At 35.7% G+C, this 23,672-nt stretch overlaps 1 protein-coding gene and 1 pseudogene across 2 annotated transcripts in view; one reads left to right on the top strand and one right to left on the bottom strand.

Annotated features, from left to right (window-relative positions):
- Positions 1–12,489, bottom strand: part of AGBL4 (AGBL carboxypeptidase 4) — a 1,284,896-nt gene extending 1,272,407 nt beyond the window's left edge. For both annotated transcript variants that reach the window (XM_006147266.1, XM_027771347.1), the window contains exon 1: positions 12,371–12,489. In XM_006147266.1, the coding sequence (XP_006147328.1) occupies positions 12,371–12,485 (115 nt within the window). In that variant the 5' untranslated portion in view covers positions 12,486–12,489. The remainder of the gene's footprint in view (positions 1–12,370) is intronic.
- A 4,597-nt stretch (positions 12,490–17,086) lies between these two features.
- On the top strand, positions 17,087–18,082 carry LOC102488497 (microtubule-associated protein RP/EB family member 1-like; annotated as a pseudogene).
- The last annotated feature ends 5,590 nt before the right edge of the window (positions 18,083–23,672 follow it).

Genomic DNA, 23,672 nt, shown 5'->3' with positions numbered 1-23,672 from the left:
TAATTATTCTATTCCTAAATTATTTTTTTAAATTTTGCCAGAGGGTGCATGCACTTGCACAAAGAGAGAGAATGAAAAAGCATTTCCCATAGGAAATAGTCATGCCGCAATTTCTTCTCTTCTATCTCTCCATCCATTTGGAATTTGAAGAATATGCATACATGCACTCAACGTGTTTCTCAAGCCAGCAGGTCTGAAACTCAAACCACACAGCTGGACATGTCAGATCCTGCCACCTTAATCACCATGCCATGGGCTGGCCCTGCTGAAATATTTTAAGCTATACTTTAAATATAATCTAACATCATTGGATCCACAAATCTCAGAAATAAAACATTCAAAGGAAAAATAAATACCCTCCCATCAGCAGCGGGCATCCAAATTTTACTTATAAAATTGCTTCCCATATTTTACCCTGTTTAGATGTATAAAAGGTTAACATCTAATTCCATTTACAATGCTGATCCAGCAAGAAAGAAATTAATTTGGCATTAGAGTAGTAACATCAATTTCCCATGTAACTGAAGTAATGCATTTACTGGAAAGAGATTAATATCAATTCCATAAATCATTCACATGCTTTTTTCCGGAGTTTGAGACATCTGAGTAATGTCATATATGTGAGCTGATATCACTTTGTGCATACTCCATTCATTAATCTATGCCTGAGGTTGCAGAAGCACTGTCAGAAGAAAATATAAAATTTTAAAAAGAATTACTCTTCCTGTTCTTAATTCTTTATGACTTTTTTTAGTAAGCTAAGCCAAATGTTGCCAAAAATGCAATGACATTAGTTCACATTAGCAGCCAGAATTTTCAGAAAAATAAATAAATAAATATTTGCCCAGTTAGCTTCCTGGTGATAACTAATTCTTAATATCCACATGACAAGATTGAATGTGTAAATATCAATGTAAAGATTCTATCAAGGATCCTCATAAAATAGGGCCAAAAGAAATGAGTCTGAGCTTCTCCTTTAAAGAGAATTTCATAATCACCAATCTCAGAGTTGTTTGTACCTGCATTAGTCAGGACTCAAAAGAGAAAGAAAACCAATACAGAACTAGCAGGGTGTAGGGTGTGCTTGTGTGTGTATCTCTTATTCAAGGAATTGGGTCATGCAATTATGGAGACTGACAGGTCCTAAAATCTTTAGGTGACAAGCTAGAGACACAGTAAGCCTATAGTATAATTCCAGTCAAATGTCAGCAGGCTCAATACCCAGAATGGGCTGATGTTTCAATTCAAGTTCAAAGGGAGAAAAGAAAACCAACATTCCAAATGAAAGGAATACCTCCTAGTAATGGTAGAGTTGGCATTTTGTTCTATACTGGCCCTCCACTGACTGGATGAGGCTCACTCTCATTAGTGAGGGCAATACTTTACTTTATCTACTAATTCAAATAACCATTACTCTCATCTAGAAATATCCTCACAGACACATCCAAAATAATGTTTGACAAAATGTCTGGCATTCTATAGACCAGTTGAGTTGACATAAAATTAACCATCATACAAGTAATGAAGTAATCCATTTGCTGGAAAAAGATTAATACCAATTATCAATATCAAGTAATCTTAGAGATTATCTACAAATGCCCAAAACACAGCCCCAACTCCTTCATGATACAGAATGAGAAAATCAAAACCCATGCATATGGGACCAATTAATAATTATTAAACTAAATTTTAATTTTCCATTCCAAGTCATCTGTGGCCAGCAAAACTGCAGAGAAAAAGTAATGTGTGACATGATGGAAGGAGCTCAGGCCTTTGAGTCAGAGGTATTAAGGTCCAACACATAGTCTGTCATTTACTAACAGTTATTTAACTTTTTTTTTTTTTTGAGAGGTTTCTGCTATATGGTGCATGCACTCACCAGAAAGACAGAGAGAGACATAGAGATAGAAAGCGAGAAATCACCCCCCAGGAGGGGTGGCCACACTGCAATCCATTCTCCTCCATCCTCTTCTGGGAATCTTGGGCATGCACGCACATGTGCCTGGTGTGAGTTTAAGCCACTGGGTCTGGGACTCGAACTGCAGTCGACTACATGGGAATTCAACGACATAGTCATTACGCTAACTGCTGGATCCACAGTTATTTAACTTTTGAAAGTCAGCTTCTTCACTTGAAATATAGGGAAAATACTGCTTATTTCATGGGATTCTTAGGATACTTAGAACTGAAATATATAATATTCCTTACATAGTACCTCGGCATGTAATAGATGATCCATACTACTCTGTTCACTTTCAGGGCACATGGGAGAATTTCACTTTTTGCCTCTTTGTAAATAGACATGGCTATATGATATACTGGGTTGTCTTAAAAGTCATGATGCATTTTTGCATAGAAAAATATGTCATGACTTTCCCGACAACCTAATATTTTCCAAAGAAATGTGGTATTATCTTTTGAAGATATTTTGTAGTTTTATCAACTGTATTAGGGAGAAATGTTCACCCGTTGAAATATCCATTTTGTAAGACAAATAATAATGTGATTGAATGTATAAAAGAAAATGAAATGAAAAATAAATTAATTAATTAATAAAAATATTTTTTGACTCTCCCAAGATATTGTTTGTTACTTTAAAATAATTAGGCTTTCTTGGCTTAAAAACAAGCTGAGAAACTTCTTTTGCCACAGATTAGTATACTAGTATATTATAGTATATTAATAACTTATTGAACATTTCCCATATCTTCTATTATCTCCTTATCTTAGCCAGGATTATGTTGACAGAAACAAAAGACTTCCATTAGAAGCAAGAAGAAAGAAAGAAATAGTCTTATGGATTGGGAAAGAGATAGAAGTCAAGGATCTCAGCAGTAAGAGAAAAAAAGTGCTCCCCAGGAGTCAGAAAAATATGTCATGACTTTCCCGACAACCTAATATTTTCCAAAGAAATGTGGTATTATCTTTTGAAGATATTTTGTAGTTTTATCAACTGTATTAGGGAGAAATGTTCACCCGTTGAAATATCCATTTTGTAAGACAAATAATAATGTGATTGAATGTATAAAAGAAAATGAAATGAAAAATAAATTAATTAATTAATAAAAATATTTTTTGACTCTCCCAAGATATTGTTTGTTACTTTAAAATAATTAGGCTTTCTTGGCTTAAAAACAAGCTGAGAAACTTCTTTTGCCACAGATTAGTATACTAGTATATTATAGTATATTAATAACTTATTGAACATTTCCCATATCTTCTATTATCTCCTTATCTTAGCCAGGATTATGTTGACAGAAACAAAAGACTTCCATTAGAAGCAAGAAGAAAGAAAGAAATAGTCTTATGGATTGGGAAAGAGATAGAAGTCAAGGATCTCAGCAGTAAGAGAAAAAAAGTGCTCCCCAGGAGTCTTCTGTAAGAATAGCTATGCAGGACATTTAAAGAAGGATGACCCTGGATGCTAGGTCTCTGAATCTGGTGGAAAGTACCAATAAAGACCACCATGTCCTGCTTACAGTGACACTTCTGATGTTCAAAGAATTGCATGAGCTTGGATTATAAGGATTTCATGGTTCTCACACAGTTCAATATCAGAAGGCCTTACATATATTACCTAAGCCTCACGTATGTCTTTTGAAGTCTTGTATAATCGTAGAGAAAGAAAGCCTCAGCAAAGTGGGAAACTGCCTTTTTCCAAATTCCATTGAGCTGTAGACCCAGAGCCATGCTGATTTGATTTAAACACACTAAAATAATTTGACATTTTTGCTAAGCACATGACTACTATCCATACCAAAGTCAAAAGTCCCTTTGGTACACAAGTAACACATACTTAACTTTCAACTTCAAAGATATGACATTTTCCTGATTATTCCTAAATGACTGAGTTCTCCAAATCCAAAAATATTACTCTTTTTCTGTCAATTACAGGGTGAACCCAATTCTCTGTCTCCATCAGTGAAGAGGAAGATAAGTTATAAATGCCTGCAATAAGCCTTTCCAGATCATGTAGCCAAACCCTACATAGAGAATGAGTCAAAAGTCCCCAAAGTGGTGGCTAGAGATCCCTATCTACTCACAATAAAGGGTCTCAACTGAGTGTCCTACAAACTGCTACAGTAGATGGATTATTTGCTATACTCCAACTTGACAATGCTCAAGTAGTAATGAGTAAGCCAGGAAGTAAATGGATCTACCCTGAATAACCAAGAGCTAACTAAGATGTATAAGCACAGGTTTCAAGGTCAAACAGGCCTGGGTTGAACTCTAGATTCTGCCACTTCTTAGTCAACTTATATAATTGCAATAAATCTTTCTTTTCATTATTATTATTTATAAATTCATTCACTATACATCATTTAGATTACAAAGAGACTTTACTCAGTATGATATACACCTCAGTCCAGCCCCATTGAGAATACTATACACATCATCAACCAGTAATAAACTATATCTGTGTCCCACGGATGTCTCTTTCTACTTTGTCCCCAGTGTCCATAACAATTTTCAATACTTTTATGTCCTCCAGTCATTCAGTCTCTACCACAAAATGTGGACCATCAGTATATGTTAAGTGGAGACATACAATATATGTGTTTCATAGCCTGACTAGCTTCACCCAGCAACAAATCTTACATTATTTCTCCACTTTTTTTCCAAATGCCAGGGTCTTGTTGTTTTTTATGGCTGAATAGTATTCCGTGGCATATATATGTCACACTTTTTCAATCCATTCATCTGTTTGTGGACATTGGGGTTGGTTCCATATCTTAGCAATCATAAATAATGATGCAATAAATATAGATGTGCAAGCACTTTTCCAACTGAGCATTCTCCTGTCCTTTAGGTAGATACCCAGGAGTGGAATTGCTGGATCATATGGTAGTTCTATGTGAAGGTTTTTCAGGAACCTCCATATCGTTATCCACAATGGCTGGACCAATTTACATTCCCACCAACAATATAGGAGAGTTCCCTTTTCACCACATCCCTAACAGCAATTATCTTTTTTTTTTTTTTTTACTCTTTGCCATTCTGACTAGAGTTATGTGGTAGCTCATTGCAGTTTTGATTTGTATCTCCCTTCTAATGAGGGCTATTGAGCATTTTTCATATGCTTTTTGGCTGTTCATATGTCTTCCTTAGAGAGTTATTTATTCAGCTCATTTCCCATTTTTAATTGGGTTAATCATTTTCTTCCAGGTAAGCCACTTGAGTTTCCTGTGTACTCTGGTTATCAGTCCCTTATCTGAAGCATCATTTACAAAAATTTTCTCCCATTCCAATGGTTGTTAATTCACACTAATTACTGTGTCCTTTATGCAGAAACTTCTTAATCGGATCTAATCCCACTTGTCTGTTTTGAGAATTACTGCCTATACTTTGGGGGTCTTGTTTATGAAGTCTTTGCCTAACCCACCATCTCCCAGAGTTTCTACAGGGTTTTCCACCAGTAATTTTATAGTTTGAGGTCTTAGGTTTAGATCTTAGATCTAACTCCACTGAATCTTAATCTCTTCAATTTCCTTCTTAAAATGTAGTCCTCTGTCCTGTAACAGAGATATGTTCTAAGATTTCCACCACAGAAGATTCTCTACCCAGACTTCATCCTCCTGTTCCCCAGTCTAGCCAGGAGTCAGAATAAGCCCATCAGTAGCCATCTAAATTTGAGTTCCAAGTGGCCTCATTCAGGGATTTCCACCACCGAAGATCCTCTGCCCAAACTTCACTCTCCTGCTCCCCAGTCTAGCCAGGAGCCAGATTTAAATTTAAAAAAAAAAAGAAAAGAAATGGGGGAAAAAACATATAATCCACCAAATTATCAGAAACCACTGCAGAGGCACAAGAAATATAATATACCAAGAAAATATCTCTCCTTTAATGGAAAAGAATAACTCTTCTTCCTCCACAAACAATACAAGGGAACTCATGGAAATGTCAGATAAATAATTTAAAATATTCATAATTACAAAGCTAATAGAGATGCAAGAGAATAGAGACAACAAACACCAGAAGATGATAGAGAAAAGAAGTCACAAGTTCCAGGAGGTGAAGAAGTTCTTGCATGATCTGAAAGAGGAGATACACATCATTAAAAATTTAAAAAAATAAATAAAAATAAATAAAACGAAATTGTTAGAGATTAGGACTGTAATACAGGAAATCAAAGCTTCCATTGAAAATATCAAAAGCAGATTAGATCATGCAGAAGATCAAATCTCAGATGTAGAAGATAGAACCTCTGACCTAGAAAATTTCACAAAAAAACTGAGAAAATAACCCAAAAAATGAGAATAATGTACGAGTAATACTAGATACCACTAAGTTCCCAAACATCCAGACTATTGGTATCCCAGGAGATGAAGAAACTAATAAGGGCATTGATAATCTATTCCATGAAATACTGGAAGAAAACTTTCCAAACCTAGAGAGGCACTCAACTATCCAGACCCAAGAAATACAAAGGACCCCATATAGAATTGACCCAAGAAGATTTTCCCTAGGGCACATCATAGCCAGATTGACCAAAACCACAGACAGAGACAAGATACTAAAATTGGCAAGAGAGAAACGTCAAGTTACTTTCAAAGGATATCCCATAAGGCTAACATCAGACCTCTCACAGAAACAATGCAAGCAAGGAAAGAATGGGAAAATATATTCAAAGTGTTTAATGAAAAACAATTTCAACCAAGAACACCATAACCAGCAAGATTATCTTTCATATGGGGGAAAAAAAGACAAAAACATTCTCAGAAAAACAAAACCTGAAAGAATTTACCGACACCAGATCAGCTCTCCAAGAAGTTCTGAAGGGAGTGTTATACCAGGAAAACTAAAGTAGGATACACAGAAATAAGAGTACAAGAAACAACAGAGAGAATGACCAGCCTAAGGGAGGGACAAGTCTGGAGATGACTATGAAGTTCCAGAGTTAAATGCTTTGATTTCCATATTTAAGGATTTTTGTCTTCTCTTGAACTATTGATAGGTTCATCTATTTATTATTTGAACTGAATCCTAACCTTTTTCCTGGCTTTAAATTTTAAGCAAATTTCTCTTAACATTTTTTGATCTTGATCTATTAAAACTAAAACTTTTTTGAGATTAAAAAATGCATTTAAGAAATACATATTAATATCTATTCAATGACTGCAGTAAGCTATATATCCCAGCGAGGCGCTACTTTATAGTATGTTCACTTTACTCATTGAGGTTTACACGTAAAATCAGACATGCGTTCATAACTATGTATATATCAGCTGTGCTTGCTATTGAAAGTGTTAAAGTTAATTAAGATCTTTAGTGAATCAATAAAATGTGAAAAAAAAAAAGGTATGGAAAACAACTGTACATACCAGAGATGGTGCAGGAGAAGGGGAGGTGGAGTTGGCAGAAGGTGAAAGGTAGGGAATCAAGGGGGGTGGGGGGACAAAAAGCAAAATATATAAGAAACAAGAAATAGAAAATTATTCATTGATGATAACATGTATGGAAATATCCTTGATTGAGTCAATATACAATGTATACTAGATGGAAAACCTCATTTTGTATACTGTATTTATGTACAATGACTGTAAATAAATTAATTAATTAATTTTTAAAAAGAAATGTCTCTAGGGGGTCACCAGGTGGCATAGTGGCATAGTAGTTAAGCCGCTGGGCTCCCACATGGTTGACTGAAGTTTGAGTCCTGGACCTGGTGACTTGCTATCTCTATGTCTCTCTTTCTGGTGAATGTATGTGCCCTGTAGCAAATTTTTCTTTTTATTTGAGAGAGAGAGATTTTCACTATAGGGCACGTGCACTCGCCAGACAGACAGAGAGAGACATAGAGACAGAAAGTGAGAAATCACCCTCCAGGGGTGATGGTCACGCCGCAATCCCTTCTCCTCCATTCTCCTCTCGGGATCTTGGGCATGCACGCATAGGCACCCAGCGTGAGTTTTAAGCCACCGGGTCCGGGACACGAACCGCGGTTGACTACATGGGAGGCCAGTGACATAGCCATTACTCTAACTGCTGGTTCCCGCCTATAGCAAATTTTTAAAAATTAATAATGATAAGTAAAATTTAAATAAATGATTCTTTAAAAAATGCATCAGGTGATTTCATCATCATTTGAACATAATAAAGTATATTTACACAAACATAGACAGTATAGCCTCCTATATAAATAGGCTATACTATTGGCTTATATGCTCCCTATGGGATCGCCATCATATAAGCAGTTGGTTTGACAATGACCAAAACATAGTTATTTGGCACAGAGCATATGACCATACAGGAAAAAATTTCTTGTCCTATTTTTTGTCCAAGATTTATAAGGAGACATAAAACATGTAAAAATGCATAAAATGTCATATAAATATTAGAAATTATTACAGATTTATGATTGTTCTTGTTGTTATTTTTACTTCCTTCCAGGCCCTAGTAGGTAGTATGTGTTGAGTTCTCCTTACAAATGGAATGATCATGTGGTCCCGTATATTTAGGGAAGAAACAGGTACTAGAAAGTCTTTAAATGTATCCATTCATTTATTCATTCAAAAAACACATATTAAGGTCCTATTTCGAGCCACACATTGTTCCAAACAGTCAATATTCAAAATGTATCCTCATCACCTCTCACAGTGACCATTAGATATTCTTTTTTTTTTAATTAAGCTACACAACATTTAGAAAGATATTTAAATGTCGAACCCGTTTCTGGGACAGCTATTGGCATGGTGGCTAAGGCAGCTGGATCCCACATGCCAACCATATAGTTCAAGTCCTGAACTCAGCAGCATGAGAAATAGGCTGGGCATTTATGCATGCATGCCTGAACCCCTGAAAAGAGAGTGGAGGAGAAGGGATTGCAGTGTGATCATTCACCTTGTGGGGGGTTTTCTTTCTTTCTCTCTTTTTGTATCTCTGGTGAGCATATATGCTTTATATTAAAATTTTAGAAATTTAAAAAGAAAACCTGTTTCTTCACATATAAAATTAACATGGCATTACTTATCAAATAAGGTAGAGTCAAATAGGATCAAGCCTGGGACCAGCAGTTGGTGTAATGGCTATGTCGCAGAACTCCCATGTAGCCAACCGTGGTTCAAGTTCCGCAACCAGTGGCTTAAACTCATGACGGACGCATGTACATGTGTGCCCAAGATCCCGAGAGGAGAATGGAGGCGAAAAGATTGCAGTGGGCCATCTCCCCTGGGGGGTGATTTCTCGCTTTCTATCTGTCTGTCTCTCTCTGTCTTTCTGGCGAACACACGCTCCTTGTAGCAAAAACCTCTCAAAAAAAAAAAAAAAAGAAAGAAAGAAAATAGGATCAAGTCTGTGAAAATGCAGTTATCAATACACATTCTTCAGATGTTCAAGCTATTCAGAGTATCCAACAATCCAAAAGATAGTGCAGGGATTTGAGAATCATTTTGTACATCATCTCCATAATGAGTTGGCTATCAAAGTAGTAGTAGTGATCTGGCTTTACTCTTCACTACAGAAAATCAAAAATAACTATCCAGTGCCAAAATTCTTGCCTAAAACGTGAAACTAAGGCTATGATGATTCTGAGACCACAGAGCAGTAAAAAACTATAGGGAGAGGTTGGTTAATGGGTACAGGATCACAAGATGTAAGTTCTGATGGGCTAGTAAGTAGAAGGGTGATTATGATCAATAACAATGCATCAAATATTTCAAAATAGCTATAAAAGAAGATTCTGAATGATCCTGCAACAAAGAAGCAATGAATATTTGAGATTTTGGATATGCTAAATACTGATTTAATCATCATATAACATATCTACATATATGAAAACATCACACAGTACACCATAAATACACCATTATTATATGCCAATTAGAAAAAAGTAAAATGAGGGGACCAGCAGTTAGCATAATGGCTATGTCACTGGACTCCCATGTAGTCGACTGCAGTTCGAGTCCCGGACCTGGTGGCTTAAAACTCACGCCCTGAGCATGTGTATGCGTGCCCAAGATCCCGAGAGGAGAATGGAGGAGAAGGGATTGCAGCATGGCCATTCCCCCTGGGGGGTGATTTCTCGCTTTCTGACTCTCTGTCTCTCTCTGTCTGTCTGGCGAGCGCACGTGCCCTATGACCAAAACCTCTCAAAAAATAAAGAAAAATGTAAAATGAAAGAAATAGAAATAGTACATTTTAACTCTCTTTTCTATTCACTGCATGCTTGTATTTTAAGCTGCTTTGCTTTGCTGTGATCATAAAATTGTCATCGACCAGGTTGTAAATATCCTATAAAGGATATAGTCTCCATTTACAAAACTATTGATACTCTGCAAGTAAGAAAACTCAACCAAAGGATAATTTTGAGATGAACATCTTTGAAATAGGATGTATAAATGTGGGTTAACTTTTATGAGTTACTAATTCTTCTCAGTAATAAACATTTCTTTGCTGAATCTCAAATATATAAAGAAAAATCTCACCTAGGTTAGCTTCAAATCTTCCTAGAGAAATATCACAGAACATCAGATTTAGAAACAACTTTGATGGTGATAAATCCATTGGTAGGTTAGGGGGGTAGTATTTAAGTCACATCCATTTTAAAATATTTTAAACTACTAATACAAAAAGTCTGTATAATATTTTCTTTTCCACAAAGAGTTTTGTCCTTTTTTATTAACATTGCTCAAAACAGAAAGACAGATAATTAGATATTAAATGTATTTTAAAATTTAAAATAAAGGATATATTTCTACTTGGGTCAATAACAAAACATTAGCTATTTTTCCTTGTACCTTCAAATAAAACTCTCCAAATCTTTCAACTTCCATTTCTTTTTTTTCTTTCAGAGGTTTTTTGTCTTACAGCACGAAACAACAGACTTCCATTAGAAACAGAGGAAAGAAAGAAATAGTCTTACATCTTGCATTCACCAGAGAGAGAGACAAATACAGTGAGAGAGGGAAAGTAAGAAATCACTACCAAGGGAGATGGTCACACCGCAATCTCTTCTCCTCCATTTTCCTCCCAGGATCGTGGGCACACACACACACACATACCCGGCATGAGTTTTATGACACCAGGTCTGGGACTCCAATCACAGTTGGCTATGTGGGAATCCAGTGATGCAACCACTATGCCATCTAATAGTCTCTCAATGTCCATTTCAATGAAGCCTCCCTGTCCTTTTCAATCCACATTGATATCTTCCTTACTCTAAATGTCTATATATAATTATATATAAGTTGATACTAAATATGGTTTTATTTTGCTACCAAATGGTCTACATGTGTTTACTTTTATTTCACAAACTAGTCTATAAACTTATGAGTTGAAGAGATGGGGATTAGTGATAGTGTAGCAGAGACTGCTATTGATCACTAAAAATCTATTTCCTACTCTTCCTTAACACACAATATATTAGAAAAAATTTGCAATAGTGTTAGAAAATTTGCAATAATGTTACCATTTAACATAATATTTACTTACAAATGTTTAGATTGTTTTGTTAAACATTGTAGCTTGCAGAAAATATGTTGTAGCTTCCCTTAATCTATCAGTGTATGTCTCAAGTCTGAGTTAACGATTCAATGTCACCATAAGAACAGAAACAGGATCATAAATGTCATGTGAAAGGAAAAGGTGCACATAACAATTTGGGGGAATTCATGAGGGTGAAAATAACACTGAACTAGCTAAATTTATGTAATAGATAACAACAGATAAACAAAAAGTATAGCAGTATAGAACATGCTGGAAATTTCTGTTCAGGGAGTGAGTAGTGAGTTTGTTAGCTCTCAGCAACTCCCTGAGCTCCTACACAGCTAAATAAACTCTGTTTCTTCCTCTCTGCTTTGCTTCTCAGTTATTTACAGAAACAGCTGCTGGATTTTAGCTGGCAACATAACCCACACTGGATGGGAATACACAATACAGTCCTGATCTCCCCTTTTAGAAAGCCCACAGAATTTGTCAATTATGATACAATATTACTTTCAGTCTTTTGTTTATGTTCAATTAAATCAGTTTCTCTATTTTTTTTTTTATCAAGAAGCCTTGTCTTTTCCATAAGTTCTATGAGTATGCCATACAGAACCAGGAACATAGTACACGTTCAATAAATAACCATTTTATAATACAGTCAAACTGTACCAGTTTTATTCCAAAATACAAAGTGCCCAGAAAAGTAATCTGTAAAAATATAAGGCAATACATAATATTCATTATTATCATCATCAATTATACTTTTAATCATTTGTAGCAACAAAACTTTGATATTTTCAAGTTATTTCTTCAAAATTAATTTTTCTCTGCCGACTTGTTCCATTATGGTGAAATATTAAGCAGGTTGAATAACATCATTGAAATTGAACTCTGAAAAAAGCCTTACCAGACAAGCTCAAATGCAAAAGGCCTTTAATGCACTTACCACTTTCAAAGCAAGCATCAAATATAAGATGTCCTTTCTTGGGCTGTCCGCAGTATCCAGTTGGAAGCACCAGATATTTGCTCACATTCCCTCCGATGGCCTCATCATTTACCATGTCACTGCCTATTAAAAATAATAATAACTAATTTTAAACAGAAATAAAAGTGTACTTAGTAATAGGAACCTAATAAGATTCTTTAACATTAATTTATCCCTTTATCCAGTTATCAAGAGCTTACACAGGCAAAAAGAACTTAACTACACATTATGGTAAAGTGAAAAAAGGATACACTTTGAAATCAGAAACATATGGGCTCAAATCTCACCTCTATTACTAGTTTTCTGTGATCCAAAGTAATCAGCTTCATACCTTCAAGCCTCAGTTTTTCTCATCCATAAAAAGGGAACAGAAAACCCACCTACCAAAGTTATGTTATGAGAATTAAATTTTTAAAAAAATCATTACTGAAAACCAACGATGTGCATTAAATTGGTAATATATTTAATTGGTCACAAATATATATATATGTGTGTGTGTGTGTGTGTGTGTGTGTGTGATTGTTTTAGTTTTAACAAAGCAATAGTTCTATAAATAACATTATGACTTCTAAGTGTTCTACCACCAGAAACTATTTCCTTCCAGAAGCTTTAGTTTTAAAAAGTTTGGAAAGTTTCTCTTTTACCTAAGATACAGAAAAACAGAAAAAAACTTCATTTCCACCTTAACAAGAAATAACCCAAAAACATACAGACTCATAACTTTCTCAAACCCATTAGTGAGCTGAGGTGACGGGGCAACCAAACCATGTGATATCAAAGGAAAGTCAGGTCCCACCAAAAAGATGATAAGCAAGCTTTGATTCCTCTATGGCAAAGCCCAGTAAGGAGAAATGTTAATTCCCATAGAAGTAACCAAGAAAATTTAACTTGTTTAATTTTATTTATTTCTCCTGAGAGAGAGAACCTCTGAAAGGATCTTGATGCCTCAGTCTACTCCCAACCTTCAGCCAGCCCTAGATTCTAGATACACACATGTTCAGCATACTCAGGAAGGCCTCCAGACCTGAACTAGGAACCTCTCATGTGGGATTACTTTCCAAAGCATCATATTTTACCACTACACCACCATCTAGGCACCCCAACACATATTTTTAAAGTATGAAAGTTCAAGTATGGGAAATATAGAACTATGTAACTATTGGTTATAGTTATACACAGGAAATTTAAAGAGGGAATTATAGATAAACAGGAGATTCACACCAACTTCCAGATTATTTGTTTGGTGTATGGGCCTCTACCAGATGTTCAGGAGAAATATTAGGGCAAGCCAAGATTATGCCATTAGGAAAGAAATAAAAAGTCTAGTGGGACCAGCAGTCATAATGGCTATGTCGCCGACTCCCATGTAGTCAACCACAATTCGAGTGCTGGACCTGGTGGCTTAAACTCACGCCAGGCATGTGTATGTGTGTGCCCAAGATCCCGAGAGGAGAATGGAGGAGAAAGGATTGCAGCACAGCCATTCCCCCTGGGGGATGATTTCTCGCTTTCTGTCTCTCTGTCTCTCTCTGTCTTTCTGGCAAACATACATGCCCTATAGCAAAATCCTCTCAAAAGAAAAAAGCCTATCATCACAGTGCATAAAAGAGAGGTACCACAAGAGGAAAATAAAAGAAAAATTCCCACACCCAGAGGAGGGGCAGGAAACAATCCTGAACCCAAGATTCTGCATCAACATTTTAGAAGGTACCTATATGTGAGGGAGAAGCAGAAAACTGTCTCACAAGAGATACATCAGGGGCCAACAGTGGGGCAATGGTAAACCTTGACCCTCTGATACCCTTAGGAAGGTTCCAGATACTCTTCTCTCAAGAATAAAGTAACCCCAGAAGAATTTGAAGTCACTGGCAAACAATGAAACTCAAATCCAGCTTAACCACTAGGTTAACACAATTCCCCCATAGGAATGACCCAGGAAAGAGGTATATGCATTACCACAAACAAATAGCATTTATATCATTCCCTGCTGTTCTAGACTAAATATCCATTGTTCAATCGAAAATGTGGGGACATACAGAGATGAGAAATGTCTTCAATGCACTCATCAGCAGACTTGACACACTGAAGAATGAATCAGTGAATTCCAGATCAATAGAAATAAGCTGAACAGAAACGCAAAGAGAAATAGAAAAGGAAAAAGAGAGAGAGAAAGCAGAAACCAAGAGCTTTGAAACAGTTTCAAGTCGTCTAAAATATGTAAGATTTAAATTCCTGAAGAAATTTGAGAGATAATGGGACAAAATAAATATCTGACAGTATAATTCCTGAGAATTTTCTGAAATTAATTAAAAATATCAACTACAGACCAAGAAGCACAAAGTAGAATAACTGTTTTTTGTTTTGCTTCAATTTTAGGTTTTTCCATAGGGTGTGTGTGCTCACTGCAGAGGGACTAAAAAAGAAATAGAGAGTAAAAGTGAAATATTATTCCCTGAGGGATGACCACAATACTGTCCCTTTTCCTCCAGTCTCCTCTCAGGATTTTAAGAATGCACGCACTTATGCTCAGAGTGATTTTCAAGCCACTTCCTCCAGGACTCAAACCATGTTCTGTCATGTGGGAGTCAAGCACCTTAACTACCATACCACCATCTACCCCTGAATAAATGTATTTTTAAAAACTAGATATTCCATATTTTTAAAAAAATTATATACAAAGGAACAGAGATTTTTAAAATTCAGCAGATTTATCATCAGAAGGCCAACTCACAGGTTGGTGGTTAAGACAGCTGGATCCCAAATGACTTACCATGCAGTTCAAGTCTTGGACCTAGTGGCTTGAAAAACATGCCAGGCATTTACACATGTATGCCCAAAGTCCCAACAGGAGGGAGAAATGAAGAAAGGATTATAGCATGACCATGGCCCAATGGGGTATGGGGAGGAGTCTTTCTTGCTTTCCCACTCCTGTGTTCTTTCTCCTTCCCTCTCTGTCTCTCTGGTAAACATTGACATTCTCTGGAAAACATTTAAAAAATTAAAAAAAAAGATTTTGCATCATAAACTTTTCAAATCAGAAGATAAGGAAAAAACATATTTAAATTACTTTTTTTAAAAACTGTCAACCTAAAAGTTTATACCCATTGAAAATATCTTTTGAAATATCAAGGCACAATAAAAGCATTTTGTGGGGAAAAAAAAGAATAAATTATTGGTAAGTCTATATTATAAGAAATATCAAAGAAAGTTCTTTATGTAGAAGGGAAATTATACTATAAGACTAAGATCCACACATAGAATTGAAGGCTCCAGAAATTATATAAATGAAATTAAATATAAATGTTCTTATTTTTAATCACTCTAAAAAACAAATGCAGGTTTTAAAAAGATAGTAGCAATGTATTGTGTGTTTATGCCATATGAAAGGGAAAAATACATGGCAACAATAGCACAAAAGATGGAAGGTAGCAATTGGGAATACATTGTTCCACGTTTCTTAAACTACATAAAAAGTTGTATATACTACTTAAAAGTAGGTGAACTACAATAAATTAAAAGGGCATATTGAAAAGTCTAGGATAAACACTTTAAAATAGTTATAAATTGAGGACCAGCCAATGGCATAATGGCTATGTTGCTGGACTCTCATACAGTCTACCACGGTTTGATTTCCAGACCCGGTAGCTTAAACTCATGCCGGGTGCATGTGCATGTGTGCTCAAGATCCTGAAAAGAGAATGGAAGAGAAGGGATTGCAGTGTGGCCATCCCCCCTAGGAGGGTGATTTTGATTTCTCGCTTTCTGTCTCTCCATCTCTCTCTGTCTTTCTGACGAGCGCATGCACCCTATAGGAAAAAAAATTATAAGTAACTCAATAGTGAAGATAAAGTAGAATTAAAAGAAACAACCAATTAATCAAAAGAAGGAAGAAAAAATTTTTTAAAAAACGGGAGAAAGGGAACAAAGAACAGATAGTGCAAACAAACAAAAACTAGTACATTCTAATTAAATTCAAACATAACATTAAACAATCTAATATTTAGAGAGCAGCAGATGGCCTAACGGTTACGTAACTGGACTCCCACATAGTTGACCATGGTTCGAGTCCCAGACATAGTGGCCTGAAACTCAGGCTGGGTGCATGTGTATGCATACCCAAAATTCCAAGAGGAGAATGTAGGAAAAGGTAGTGAGGCATGACCATCACTGGGGAGAGGGGTGATTTCTCGTTTTCTGTCTCTCTCTCTCTCTCTCTCTCGCAAAGTGCATGCTCCCAATAGCAAAAATCTCTAAACTAAATAAATAAATAAATAATCTAACATTTAATTTAGATCATTTAATGATATGTTTAATAGACAAAGACTGCCACATTGGATAAATTAGGAAAATACAATGATATGGTTATCTACAGGAAATCAAGTATAAAGACATGGATAGCTTATAGGCAAAAGGATTGAAAAGAAATGCTATGCAAATAATTATCAGGAAAGAGAGAAGTTATATTAAAATTAGAGAATACAGACAAGAAAAAGAATTAAAGCCAGTAATAAAGAGAAGTATCACATAATGATAGGATATATACTTCAGCAGAAAGACATAATCCTAAGTGTATGGGTATATGCATGTAAGAATAGAACTTGAAAATACACAGAACCAAATGAAGACAAAACCGAAGCTGGATGTGGGCAGTGGACGTTTTTCCACCAAGAGCCAGAAATGGCAGTGAACATATATTCAACCTCACCAGTGATAACATAAGTCGACATGACATGTTGGCTTTGATCAATGAATCTCTGTGGTTGAATCTGACAAAGATGGAACAGTTGTGCTCAGGGGCAGCTTATTGTCAGTTTATGGACATGCTTTTCCCTGGCTCCATTGCCTTGAAGAAAGTGAAATTACAAGCAAAGCTAGGACAGGAATATATCTAGAATTTCAAAATACTACAGGCAGGGTTTCTTTTCTTTTCTTTTCTTTTTTAAGAATTATTGTATTTAACTCTATTTACTTTAATTTGACCAGAAAGGGACAGAGATTGAGAGGGAGAGAGGGAAAGTGAGAAAGCAAGCCACCAGGTCCAGGACTCAAACCATAGTCAGCCATGGGAGTCCAGTGCCCTTAAACACCATGCCACTGCCAGCACCGATACTACAGGCAGGTATTAAGAGGATGGGTGTTGACAAAATAATTCCTGTGGACAAATTACTAAAAGGCAAGTTTCAGGACAATTTTGAATTTGTTCATTGGTTCAAGAAGTCTTTTGATGCAAACTATAATAGAAAAGACTATGACCCTATAGTTAGCAGAGAAGGTCAAGAGACTACAGTGGCTCCCTGCCTTGTTGCTCCAGTACTGAATAAACCAAAGAAACCCGTCAGCTCCAGCAGTTCAGCCCCACAGAGGCCCAGTTCAACACAGAGAACCATTGCAACTCCTAAGGCTGGCCCAGGGGTGTTACGAAAAATCCTGGTGTGGGCAATGGAAATGATGAAGCAGTAGAATTGATGCAGCAGAACAATGGACTGAAACTTACTGACAAAGACTTGAAAAGAGATTTCTACTTTGGAAAACTGAGGAACATTGAATTAATTTGCCAGGAGAACGACAGGGGAAATGAGCCTGTATTACAGAGGATTGTAGACATTATGCCACAGAGGAAGGCTTGTGATACCTGATGAAGGGGGCCCACAGGAGGAACAAGAAGAGTATTAACAGCCTGAACCAGCAGAGCCACATCCGAAATCTTTACTCCAAATCATGTGCTTAATGGTAAAATACTCCCTTTTGTTAGTCTTAAAGGACTCACTGGTTTCTTTACATAAGCAAAAAGTACCTCTTCTTGAAGTGCACTTTGCAGAATTTTCACTCCTTTTCCAAAAAGTCTGAGTTAGGAGCTTTTATCTTGTAGCACAGCAATATTAACATCTAGTTAGTTCACCTGAGGAACATAGAGGCTGAGCATGAGGCTCCCCATGTGGATGCTAGTCACACTGATTCTGGAGAAGGGGTTTTATGTAACAGCTGAGGTAGTGCTCTCAGTAGAGAAATGCGAAGACTGAACTGAATTTTAAGCTAATATGAAGTCTTGACAGAGAATGTTTTAATAAATAAATGCCTTAATATTTTTAAAAATACACAAAGAAAAAACTGATTAAAAAATAAAATGAGAAATAGACAAATCAACGAATATGTTGGAACCCTCAACATTACTATTTCAGTAATCAACAGAATCAGCTAACAAGTTAGCAATAGCAGGAATTAAAAAAAAGAAATCACTAAAGTCATATAGGTATTAAGAGGATAATTAAAGAATATTATGAACTATTTGAGCCCATAATCTCATGGATCTAGAAAAAAACTAAAAACCAGTATTCCTTATGAACATAATCTCAAAAACTTCCACAAAAAATAGCAACCAAGGGAACCAGCAGTTAGCGTAATGGCTATGTCACTGGATTCCCACGTAGTCGACCACGGTTCACGTCCCAGACCCGGTGGCTTAGAACTCACGCCAGGCGCATGTGCGTGTGTGCCCAAGATCCCGAGAGGAGAATGGAGGAGAAGGGATTGCGGTGTGACCATCTCCCCTGGGGGGTGATTTCTTACTTTCTGTCTCTCTGTCTCTCTCTGTCTGTCTGGCAAGCGCACACGCCCTATAGCAAAAAAAAAACTCTCAAAAAAAAAATAGCAACCAAATCCATCAATATGCAAAAAACATACCATGATCAAGTACAATTTATGTTAGCAATGCAATATTGATTCAACATTTAAACATCAATTACTGCAATTCTCTATATCAACAGATCTATAAAGCAGCCTTATATACTACACAAAAATTAAGTTAAAATTGATCATAGATCTATTGCTAAAACTATAACATTTATAGCAAGTAAAATCTTTGCAACCTTTGATTATGAAAAGATTTTTTTCTTAGATAAATCATCAAAAATTGTGGTATGGTCACACCCCCTGGGGAGGTGCTTTCTTTTTTTTATTTTTGGAGAGATTTTCACTGTAGGGCGCATGCGCTCGCCAGACAGACAGAGAGAGAGACATAGAGACAGAAAGCGAGAAATCACCCCCCAGGGGGGATGGTCACGCCGCAATCCCTTCTCCTCCATTCTCCTCTCGGGATCTTGGGCACACACGCACAAGCGCCTGGCGTGAGTTCTAAGCCACCGGGTCTGGGACGTGAACCGTGGTCGACTACGTGGGAATCCAGCGACATAGCCATTACGCTAACTGCTGGTTCCCAGGAGGTGCTTTCTCATGTTCCCTCTCTCTTTTAATCCCTAGTAAGCACACATTCCCTATAGCAAAAATTTTTTAAATTATTTTTTAAAAGTGCAATCTGATCTCTGTATTCATAGGTTCTACATTCATGGACTCAACCAATCATGGATTAAAAATACTTGGAAAAAAAGAGAGCTGTAAACAGTCAAATTTGCCCCACACCAAACGACCATGCCAAATTCACAAAAATGAAGTGGTGTATAGGCGATGTATCGTAATAGATATTACCAGTAACCTAAAGATGTTCTAAAGTATATAGGAAGACATAAATTATGCTGTAGGTTATATGTAAGAATTATGCCATTTTATACAAGGGACTTAAATTAATATCTGTGGGTTTTTAGTAACTTTGAGAAGTCCTTAGAATCAATCCTCTGTGGATACCAAGGGACAACTGTATATATATTAAAAAATAATCTATGATTCACATCTCTTAAGATCTCATTCTCACTCACTAGAAATGGCTCCTAACCATTTCTGGTTTTATTTTCTCAGGTATTATTATATACAATATCTTCATACATCTATATCTTAATCAACATCAACCACTATCCATTGATACTTTGCTTGGAAGGAAATGGTTCATGTGCACCATGCTTAACTTCTCTAAGAATTTTTGTTAGTATTATAATTACTTTAATTATTCATTGGTTATCAATGTGAGCAGAGGCATTTTTGTTTGTTTTAATAGTTACAGAAGAGCATGGATAGCATTTGGTTGGTGGTGACCAGGAATGCTAGATATACTACCAAACAGATGAGAGTCCTGGATGTTCAATTTACACATGACCCAAGAGACATTCATATATGAAAAACATACTATTTATAATTGTCAGCTTATTACTTAGCTCTGTTTACACATAAATGCAAAGTTTTTTTGCAGGGCTTTAATTAATATTGATTTTTCCAAGAATGCAACTAACATGTCTATCAAAGAAAGGTTATATAGTTACTTTGTTCATAATTTTATACAAAGATATCACAATTTTAGAAAATTATGTCACCAAATGCAGACACTCACCGTATTTAATTTATTAATTCAACACTCCTATGTCAGTTAAAATTTATAACAGTTATATTTATACTGATTCTATGACACAAAAATATTTTTGAACTATTTATTATGTTATTCATATGTCTGGATACCATACATGAATATCTGTTTTTACTTGTGGAGAAATACACTCAACCTGTAGACCTGCATGAAATGCCATTTCCTCTTAGAAGTCATTCCTGACTTTCCCAAGCAAAGATTATCATTGCTCCTCAGTATTTTTACACCATGCTCTTTTTTACCTTTATTATAGTACCATTGTTTTTTAAAATTATGTTTTTCACATTTAATGATTATTGTTTTTCATTGGAAGAGCCTAATGTCTTATTATCTATACTTTTTCTCTGTCCATCCCAGATATGCATTAATGCTTGGCACACTGTCAGTAATCTATAAATATTCATTGAATTTCTAAAATGAAAGGGGACTTTTGGGAGCTACATATGACTTGAATATTGACTATTATTTTTTGCTTATCTGTTGAGAGCACAAAGAACATGTGCTATATTTTAAATTCATCTGAAGAACAAATAGCAAATTTACATTTACAGTTTACTAAAGTAAACAGTTATGATATAATGAGATTATAGTCAAAGAAAGCAAGACACACTAAACATGCATATACTGACACAGAGACAGAAAGGGGATGGAAAAAACTATATCCTGCAATGTTAATTCAACATAATGGTTGATCATTTAAATGCAAAAGGAAATAAATGTTGTTTTATTCTCAGAGAAGGCATAGCTCGGCCATATTCTAAATGCATATAAAACCATTTAAAAATGACATTTACATTTATACAAAATAATCCATGGTGGCAGAGTTATAGTTGCCATTTATGGTTGTTGTATTGTTATGATATAGTAACTTTTAATTATTAATTTGTTTGTATTTTAATGTTTAGTCACAACTGCTTAACCATATTTTCAAATTATAGCTCTACCAAAGCAGCATGAATTAGTAGTAAGAATTTGAATTTCAGACACATTGATTGGAGATTGAATCCACTAAGATATGTATGACCTTTGTTAAGTAATTTAACCTCTCTGAGACTATATTCTTATAATCCTCATTATTGTTAGTAACAGTACTATTACAACTGTATTTAACAAAAACACTATATTTTTTCAATTCTATAAAGTATAAGAGGGGACTCAGAATAGGAAATGTTATGGCACATATGTGTCCCCCCAAAATCTGAATTGAAAATTGGTTGTGATGATATTAGGTGAGTAGAAACTTAAACTAACTATGGAATTAAGAAGTAGAGCCTTTGGGAGCTGATTAGAAGAGATCATCAAATTAGGACCCTCAGGATTGACTCCTAAGGGCTTCATAAGAGTGAAAGAAAATAGAATTGACATGGACATGGACATATGTTCTTGCCTCTCAACATGCAATATTTTATACAACCTGGGGACTATACAGAGAATCTCATAGCAAGAAGACCCTCACCAGATGTGACCCTTTGACCTTAAACCCCCAAAACCATGAACTAAATAAACTTGGAGTCTTTATAAATCACCTGATCTGTAGTATTCAGTTACTAAACAAAAGAGAACAGATTAAAATAGAAAATTGGTATCTTGAAGTGGGGTTGTTGCTTATAAAAATTTTTTTTTGAATATATGGAATCAGCTTTGGAACTGAGTTACTAGTAGGTGTTGGAAAAATTTGAAGGTGCAGGCTAAAAATAGCCTAGAACACATTAAGAGTTAGTAGTCCTGATCAGAATTCCAGAATTCTGATATAAAGATGAACAGTAAAAGCCATTTTGATAAGATCTCAGACAAAAATGAGAATTATCTATTGGAAATAGGAGAAAAAGGTCATCCTTGTTACAACATTGGGAAGAACTAAACTGCATTGTATCCATTGCCTAAGACTTCATAGAATACCAAATGTAAGAGTGATGAATATCTGGCAAAAGAAATTTCTAAGCAAAATATAGAAGGAAATGTGTGGTTACTTTCAACATCTTATTGTAAAATGAGAAAACAAATAAACAACTCAAAGTTAGTGGAGAGGAAAGGTATGAAAAAGTCATAGCTTTCTGGGTAAAGAAAGAAAATTTTCAGAGCAGAAAAGTAAAGGTATAATCAACCAACCTATTACTAAAGAGATTAGCATACATAGAAAGGGAGCCAGGAGGTAATCATCAAGACAACAGGGAAAGGGCCCTGAGTGCAGTGCAGATATCTTAAAGGCTGCTCCCCCTTTCACAAGCCTAGAGGCCTAGAAGAACAGAATGGTTTCAAGGGAATGGGCTCAGGGAAGACTTGCTGCCTTGCACTGCCACATATTTCTTTCTTTTCTTTTTTTTATTTTTCAAAACATTACACAATATTTTTATTATTAAATGAGAAAATCTCATTTGTTACATCGTCACATTGCTAGTCAGAGAAATGCTGCAGTGATGAAGAAAGTCAATGTTGGATCAACCAAAGTCCTCATTTCTACAACATTCATTTACAAAGAAATAATGTTCAACACAGCCCAACACAACATTCTTGGTTTTCTTTATATTGAAGTCCCCAAAAAAAATCTTCTTCTAATGGGGTATTTCACTACATAAATTATAGTTCTTCATTTTTACAATTCACCCCAAACTGTATAAGAGATGTATCACACTAAAATTTCTAAAGCTGTTAGGAAATCCTTCACACATCGTCGTCATCTGATGTGTCACTGCTACTTGTCTCTGTGTCATCATTTTCAATTGTGGGTTTGAAAGTGCTGTTTTTCCAAGGTCCAAACTTGAAGTCATAGATCAGGCCATTTTTCAAAATACTGTTTTTTCTTAGACCATTCTTCTGTAACTGTTCACTAATAACTTGGAATTCTCTCATTTCATCCTCAGTTAAGGGAGCACATGTTTCATCATTTTCACTGTCTTCTTGCCAGCCCATCTCCTTTAACAATCTGTGTTCTGCCTCAAGTGAACTTGAAAGAAC

The sequence above is a fragment of the Tupaia chinensis genome, unplaced genomic scaffold (assembly GCF_000334495.1).
Source record: "Tupaia chinensis unplaced genomic scaffold, TupChi_1.0 Scaffold000207_1, whole genome shotgun sequence".
NCBI classification, from domain to species: Eukaryota; Metazoa; Chordata; class Mammalia; order Scandentia; family Tupaiidae; genus Tupaia; species Tupaia belangeri.
The sequence above is the reverse complement of the archived record's forward strand: the minus strand, read 5'-3'. Positions and strand labels throughout refer to the sequence as shown.